This window comes from Ovis canadensis, chromosome 24, assembly GCF_042477335.2.
Source record: "Ovis canadensis isolate MfBH-ARS-UI-01 breed Bighorn chromosome 24, ARS-UI_OviCan_v2, whole genome shotgun sequence".
Taxonomy (NCBI): domain Eukaryota; kingdom Metazoa; phylum Chordata; class Mammalia; order Artiodactyla; family Bovidae; genus Ovis; species Ovis canadensis.
In genome coordinates, this window is record NC_091268.1 from 56,888,050 (window position 1) to 56,895,540 (window position 7,491).

General features: G+C 69.1%; 1 protein-coding gene across 3 annotated transcripts; it reads right to left on the reverse strand.

Moving 5' to 3' along the window:
• Window positions 1–865: 865 nt before the first annotated feature.
• On the reverse strand, window positions 866–6,815 carry CYP2W1 (cytochrome P450 family 2 subfamily W member 1). Of its 3 annotated transcripts, XM_069569675.1 has the most exons (9): window positions 6,627–6,815; window positions 6,220–6,382; window positions 5,806–5,955; window positions 5,580–5,737; window positions 4,109–4,282; window positions 3,671–3,809; window positions 3,162–3,346; window positions 2,854–2,995; window positions 866–2,738 (listed from the first exon to the last, which is right to left on the reverse strand). In XM_069569675.1, exons 1-9 carry the CDS (start codon window positions 6,798–6,800, stop codon window positions 2,542–2,544), a joined length of 1,482 nt encoding a protein of 493 aa, XP_069425776.1. In that variant the 5' UTR covers window positions 6,801–6,815; the 3' UTR covers window positions 866–2,541. The 3 variants fall into 3 exon arrangements, with proteins under 3 accessions (XP_069425776.1, XP_069425778.1, XP_069425777.1); XM_069569677.1 differs by lacking the exon at window positions 5,806–5,955; XM_069569676.1 differs by lacking the exon at window positions 2,854–2,995 and having other exon boundaries at window positions 866–2,853.
• Window positions 6,816–7,491: the final 676 nt, after the last annotated feature.

The window sequence follows — 7,491 nt, forward strand, 5'->3', positions numbered from 1 at the left end:
ACAGGAAGAGGACACAGGACTCCCTGGTGGTTCAGTGGTGAAGCATCCACGCTGGAGCCCAGGGGACAAGGCTTCGATCCCCAGCCAGGTGGACTCAGATCGCACCTGCCTCGCAGCAGTCGCAGCAGCGCTCCCCGTGAGCGCTGGAGCCCACTGACCCAAGCAGAGTCAGTGCACCCCAGCAAGTCCCCTCCTGCCAGGATGGAGGTCCCGCAAACCGTAACTGAGGCCACCTTGGAAGTCACTGACTTCGCTGAGTTATTCAGAAAAAAGGGAAATTGCCAACTTCAAGCTTCAGCTCAGGATGCCCTGAGCCGGGGTCACAGCACAGCCTGACGGGCACAGTTGTCAGCTGCCCTCTGCACCACGCCGTCCCCTGGGACCTGGCCATCGCTCAGGGTGCAGGTATGGGAGGCCATGGGACATTCTGTCTCCCTGGAGCCCCTGACCCTCCAGCCTCAGGCCAGCTGGGGCCCCCTGGTGGGACTCGGCCTGGGTACTTTCGGCAGGAAGTCCAATGTTCCTGCGGGTCTTAGGCTCCGCCAGCCTCGGGGGGTGACTAGGATCAGGACTGAAGCCAGCAGCCTCTGCCCCACACCCATGGCCTCAGGTCCTGGAGAGATGGGGCTGGAAAGTACACGTGAGCCCCGTGCCACCAGACACACATGCCCCGCCCCCACCCAGACACGCGTGCCTGAGCGAGTTAGAGCTAAAACTGCGCAGGCGACCCGGGTTCAATCCCTGGGTCTGGAAGATCCCCTGGAGAAGGGAACGGCACCCACCCCAGTATTCTTGCCTGGAGAATTCCATGGACAGAGGACCAGGCGGGCTACAGCCTGAGATCGCACAGAGTCGGACACCACTGTGCGACTAACTTCCTTTATTTTTAAGTTCTAGAGAAAAACGAAATACACGTGGCCGTGGGGTTTGGAAATCAGGGCCGGTCCTCACGATTCCTGACCCTGGAGGAGGTTCAGGGACTGGAGGGAACCGAGCCCCATTTCCGAGAGGACCTGCCCAGGGCCACCCCCACCGGTGAGCAGGTGCACCTATTACTGATTTGATGGCGGGCAGGTGGGGACCGCTGCCCTCGGCTCCCCTGATTTCCAGGAGCGCAGGGCATTGGCCTGGGGTCAGTGGGGCAATGAAAGCCCAACCCAGCCGAGTAAAGAGACAAATCCAGAGAAGAGGAGGGCTCGGCGGCGCCTCCACCCTCCGCTCCCCAGGCCCACTGTGCTGTCCATCAGGGCACCCATGCATGGCGCCCACAGCCCTACCCCAGGTTCTCGGGAAGCTTCTCCTCCCCACCTCTCCCCCAGATCTGTGTGCTGCCCGAGGCATCCTGGGCCGTTCCATGTGAACGTCTGGAGGGAAACGTGCCTGTCACCCACCTCCTCCCACCCCAACCTGTCCTGCTCACCAGCTCTCGCCCCGAGGGCAGCCTCCTCACGTGGTCACCGACACTCAGCACGGGCAGACCTTCAAATTCGTGCTCCTCGGATGCACCCCTCCCCCCTCCTCCTCCAGGAAGGCCCTACGGCCCCAGCTGGGAACCAGGGCCCCACGCCTCCCTCGGTCCTGTCAGTTCAGTCGGTGAGCTCTGAGCTCCAGGAGGGTGGGAACCATGCCTTGATTGCCCATGTCTCGCTCGCAGAGGTGGTGTTGGGCAGGCAGGGCTGTGATCTCAGCTGACCTCCTGCACGTCCTGGCCCGCCCCTCGCCCCTCAGAGTGTGGTCTCCACCGAGAGACCAAGAGCTGGCTTGTGGGGAGGGTCCTGGGGGATTGTAGGGCAAGAGCTCTGGGAGGAGGCCTCCCTGCAAACTCCTACGACCCGCCCCACCCCAGCCTGGCTGACCCACTCTGGGCAGCGGCTCTCCCTCGACTGGCCCACGGTCCACAGGGCACCCAGGAGCCCTGAGAACAGGGTGGGGTCTGCAGAGGTCCCGGTGGGCCCAGGGCCTGGCGCAGTGCAGAGCAAGCCGGAAACGCTGGTCCGAGGTTGGCCTCTGGGTGGACGTTGCCATGGGGCCCAGTAGCCCCGGCTCTCTCCCTGCACCCCAAGCTCAGGCAGGTGACACCCCTGTGCCTGGCACGTGGCCTTGCTGGGGAACTGGGTGAGGGCCAGTGGCGAGGGGAGCATGGGAGAAGGGGCAGCAGGAAGCCCGAGGTGCCTGTGGGAATGGGGGGTTGTGGCACCTGTTGAGGGGTTCCCAGAGGGCTGGCAGGGGCCGTGGTGTAGACAGAGGCAGCAGCAACGCCCAGGGTCTGGGGGCAGAGCGGAAGGGGACCCAGCTCTGCCCTGGGCTGTGGGGCCTGGGAGCTGGAGAAGAGAGCTAGGCTGGGAGGGGCCCTCGGGCCGGGGGGGAGGGGGGTCACCCCATCCCCTATGGTGCCCAGATGAGGCTCCCTGGCCCGGGACACACAGCCCGTGGTGGCCGCAGCAGAGAGCCCGGTGAGGGCCTGCATGTCTGTCCATCCATCCTGTCCCGACCCCAACCCCAGGGCCCTGGGAGTGTGTCACACAGCCCAGGCCTCTGCGGTCAGCGCCCCTGCAGCCTGGGCACTGCGCACAGCGCCTGGGCGGACGGCCGTGCGGTGAAGGCAGGGGCAGGCGTGGTGTCCAGGGCAGCGGCGCTGAGGCCGGGTGGGGGCAGCAGGCGGTACCTCTGTAGGAGGCCGGCGAACAGCAGGAACAGCTCCGACCTGGCCAGGCTCTCCCCCACGCAGACACGGCGGCCTGCAGGGACATGGGGCGCCGGTGGGTCCCGGGGCTGTGGGGGAAGCCCCGAGGGCGGGGCCCTGAGCTCAGAGGCCCCGGGGACCAGATCACCGCCGGCGGGGGGCTGCAGTACCTGCGGAGAAAGGCAGGAAGGCCGGCCGCTTGACAAAGCGCCCGTCGGCGTCCAGGAAGTGGCCCGGGTTGAAATGGCGGGGCGTCTCCCACTGCGTCTCGTCCAGGAGCACGGAGTTCAGTAGGGCCAGCACGGGTGTGCCCTGTGGGGGCGCCAGGTGAGCGGCGGGGCTGGCCGCTCTCCGCAGACCGGGAGCATGGGAAGCCCTGCTCAACATCTCTGTCCCTGAGACCCCGTCCCAGCCCCGTCTACCGCGGCCTAGAGGAGAGGGGGCAGGGTCTGAAGCGGCGGGGGCCTGGCCCTCGCACCTTGGGGAGCAAGTAGGGGCCCAGCTGGGTGTTGGCGACCGTGCACCGGGGCGCGTGGGGCAGCAGCGTGATGAAGCGCTGCACTTCGTGCAGCACGGCGTTAGTGTAGGGCAGGGCGTGCACGTCCTCCGGCCGCGGGAGCCGTGCGGGCCCGAGCGCGCGGTCCAGCTCCTCCTGCACACGGCCTGCGGGCGAGACAGAGGGCCAGCATGCCGGAACTCCGCCCTGCGCCCCGGGCCCCGCCCCCTGCACCCCGGCCCCGCCCCCCTGCGCCCCGGTCCTGCACCCTGGCCCCGCCCCGTGCCCCGCCCCCGCGGCCCCAGCCCCGCCCCCGCGGCCCCAGCCCCGCCCCCCTGCGCCCCGGCCCCGCCCCACCGCGACCCGGGCCCCGCCCCCTGCACCCCGGCCCCGCCCCGTGCCCCGCCCCACCGTGGCCCCAGCCCCGCCCCCGCGGCCCCAGCCCCGCCCCCTGCGCCCCTGGACCCGCGGAGACGCGCCCCCCGGCTCACTCTGCACGCGCGGGTGCTTGCCCATCAGCAGGGCGGCCCACTGCAGCGTGGCGGCGGTGGTTTCCGTGCCGGCCATGACCATGTCCAGGACACAGGCCACCACGTTGGCCTCGGTAAACAGGCCCTCGGGGTCTTTCCCCTGCAGAAGTGGGCGGGGCCGCGCTCAGCGGGAGGCAGGCTCCGTGGAACCCCCAAGAAGCCAGCCCCCTGCTCGAGACAGTCGTCGAAGACAGGCGCATGCTACGTCGCGGGCTCACGCGGCCTCGCAGCTGCCCCGCGTCTCAGGTGAGGTGACCGAGGCTCAGAGGGGCCCGGCCAGGGGGTGGAGGGGCACGGCCCAGGGTCGGTCGGCTCCCTCCCCAGCCCCTCTCCCCCAGGCGGGGCCCCAAGATTCCCCTCTCCCGCGGCCTCTGGGGCGGGGGCGGGCCTCGCCCACACCTGGCCCTGCTGGATCAGGGCGTCCAGGTAGCTCTGCTCCGGCCCTCGCGGGGGTGTGCGGCGCCGCCGAGCCTCCAGGAGGGCCCTCAGGATGGCCCGCACCTCCTCGATCTTGCGCAGGACCGGCCGGTGCAGCTGGAGGAGGGCCCCGAGCCGCGGGTAGAGGTTGAAGAGCTGGAGTGGGGGGGCAGGGCCGCGTGGTGAGGGCTGAGGGCAGGCCATCCGCCCGGAGGTGCGGCCACCTGTGCCGACCGGCAGCGCCCCAGGCTCCTGGCAGAGGTGCCACCCTCCCTCTCCCTCCCCGAGGGACCAGCAGCCCCGGGGCACGGAGGAAAGCCTCCACCTGGGTGCGCAGAGGAGGGGCCAACCAACAGGTAACACACCTGGGGTCCATGCAAGTCACAGCAGGCGGCTGCCACCGACGCCCCTGCTCCACACCCACCAGAGTGGGGGAGAGGGAGGTGGGGCCGGCCGCTGCCTTGGAAGTCACTGACTTCGCTGAGTTATTCGGAAAAAAGGGAAATTGCCAACTTCAAGCTTCAGCTCAGGACACCCTGAGCCGGGGTCACAGCACAGCCTGACGGGCACAGTTGTCAGCTGCCCTCTGCACCACGCCGTCCCCTGGGACCTGGCCATCGCTCAGGGTGCAGGTATGGGAGGCCATGGGACATTCTGTCTCCCTGGAGCCCCTGACCCTCCAGCCTCAGGCCAGCTGGGGCCCCCTGGTGGGACTCGGCCTGGGTACTTTCGGCAGGAAGTCCAGTGTTCCTGCGGGTCTTAGGCTCCGCCAGCCTCGGGGGGTGACTAGGATCAGGACTGAAGCCAGCAGCCTCTGCCCCACGCCCATGGCCTCAGGTCCTGGAGAGATGGGGCTGGAAAGTACACGTGAGCCCCATGCCACCAGACACACATGCCCCGCCCCCACCCAGACACGCGTGCCTGAGCGAGTTAGAGCTAAAACTGCGCAGGCAACCCGGGTTCAATCCCTGGGTCTGGAAGATCCCCTGGAGAAGGGAACGGCACCCACTCCAGTATTCTTGCCTGGAGAATTCCTACAGTCCATGAGATCGCACAGAGTCGGACACCACTGTGCGACTAACTTCCTTTATTTTTAAGTTCTGGAGAAAAACGAAGTGCACGCAGCCGTGGGGTCTGGAAATCAGGGCCGGTCCTCACGATTCCTGACCCTGGAGGAGGTTCAGGGACTGGAGGGAACCGAGCCCCATTTCCGAGAGGACCTGCCCAGGGCCACCCCTACCAGTGAACAGGTGTGCCTATTACTGATTTGATGGCGGGCAGGTGGGGACCGCTGCCCTCGGCTCCCCTGATTTCCAGGAGCGCAGGGCACTGGCCTGGGTCATGTGGCCGGTGAAGCCTGGAGGCTCTCCCTGCCCCCACCTCGCTCCTTGCCACCGCACCCTCCCCCTCTCACCCCCACCCCCCGGCCCAGGCTGGAACATCGACCTCTCACCTGCACACTTGGCTTCCCCAGGAGGACCATGACGTCGTCAACGAGGCCCAGCAGGGACCGGAACACAGGATCCCGGTAGTCGAACCGCTGGCCGAAGAGGAGCGCGAAGGTGATGTTGGAGGGAGCCCAGCGGAGCACGGCCAGCGGGAAGGGCCGGCCTGTGGGTGGAGAGCGGCTGTCAGGGCTGCGGGCCGCGCGGGGTGGAGGCGCCCCGGCCCCCACTCACCTCCGTAGCTGTCCAGCTGTGCCGTGAGGCACCTCAGCTCCTGCAAGACCTTGTCGGCCACGGGCGCCCTCCCCACGCCCAGGCTGTGGAGGGCGCGGACGGTGAGCTGGCGGGCGGCCCGCCAGCGTGGGCCTGAGGAGAAGAAGACGCCTGCGGGCCGCACACGCCCGGTGGTGAGTGGCCCTGGGGCAGGGTCCTGGTGGAGCCTCAGGCCCCCTGAGCCCCCAGCCCTCACCTCCAGCTGGCCTGGCGGGGCCTGTCTGTCGGTGTGCCCTGCCCCCGTTGCTCTGGGCCCGCCAGGCAGGCACCCTGGTGCTCCCCCTGGGCCTCCTGGGAGCACTCACCCATGCCTCAGAGAGGGACAAGCCCTGCAGGCCCCACGCATGCGGGCACCCTCCCCCCGCACACACCTACCCCCGCCTCTGTTGATGAGCTGGAAGATGGCAATGGGGGGCCGGCCAGCCAGCTCCTGCCTGGTGCCCACCAGGGCCTCCTTCACCGCCTCATAGCCAGTCAGCACCACCGTCTTCTGGTGCCCAAGATGCACGGTGAACACCGGCCCGTACTGTTTGCTGAGCTGGTAGAGAGGGGCAGGGTCCATCCGCTGCCCCACCCCCAGGTCCCTGGGGTCCCCTCACGCCCCTCCAGCCCCCTCTGTCCTCACCACTCCCCTGCCCCTTCTACAGATGGGCAGACTGAGGCCTGGGGGTGGGCAGTGAGCCTCTGTGGATCACACAGCGAGGCAGAGCCGGCTGCTGCTGTCTGCCGGCAGCTCTGGCCCCAGCCCTTGGATGGCGGCCTCCAGGGCCCCGTGGACCCACCTGCATCAGCGCCTCGTCCTGCTGTGCCCCCCGCAGCAAGTGGAGGTTCCCGACGAGGGGCAGGGGCCGCGGTCCCGGGGGCCAGCGGGGGGCTGGGGCTGGGGTACCGGCGCGGGCGCGGAGCAGCCCCCAGAGCGCCAGCAGCGCCAGCAGCGCCAGGAGCAGCAGGGCCATGAGTCTGGCGGGTGGCGGGCAGCTCCCCTCCCGGGTGCCGCCCGCCCTGCACCTTATGGGCCTCACGGGAGGGCGTGCCGGCACCCCACCCTCCCGCCACCCCACCACCCTGAGAATGTGGAAGGAGCAGTCTGCACCCAGGCGCTTAAAGCGACAGGCGTGCAGGGATCGTGGGGGCCAGTCTGTGCCAGGGGGCGGGGGACCGTCTGGGGGGCCGGCGGCCAGTTGGGCCCTTGGGGCCTCCTCGGCCCTCGCCTTGTTGGGGGGGACAGAGCACAGTGACCGTCTACTCCCCGCAGGATCCGCCTCTGCCCCGGCTCCCCACCAGAGCCAGGGCTCCAGGGCCTTGGGCCCCACCCTCCCCAGGCTCTGAGCCTCCCTCCCCGGGAGCCCCGTGGCCCGCCCAAGCCCACCAGCGCCTGTGTCCATCCAGCACCTCTGTGCCTGGGCCAGGGCGGGCATCAGGTCTACACGGCCAGCGCCTGAATGCTGGGGCTCCAGAGCCCGACAGCGAGCTTGCCAGAGTGGCAGTGTGCCCCTTGGGGGCTGTCGGAGCCCGGCCCCCGGGAAGACGGCCCTGGTCTCCCCGGGACAGGGTGGGCATGAGGGCAGGTCGGCTGCGCAGAGGGGCCCAGCCTGCAAGCAAGGCCGCTGGGGCGCCAGGTGCCGGGTTTATGAGCTCTCTGTCTGG

Excerpts from the sequence above, each read along its gene's own strand:
- CYP2W1 (XM_069569675.1), bottom strand. The coding sequence starts at position 6,800 with ATGGCCCTGCTGCTCCTGGCGCTGCTGGCGCTGCTGGCGCTCTGGGGG. Across the intron at positions 5,738-5,805 it reads ACAGCTGGACAGCTACGGAG|GCCGGCCCTTCCCGCTGGCC; the intron begins GTGAGTGGGGGC and ends CTCCACCCACAG. Across the intron at positions 2,996-3,161 it reads GCCCCTACTTGCTCCCCAAG|GGCACACCCGTGCTGGCCCT; the intron begins GTGCGAGGGCCA and ends GCGCCCCCACAG.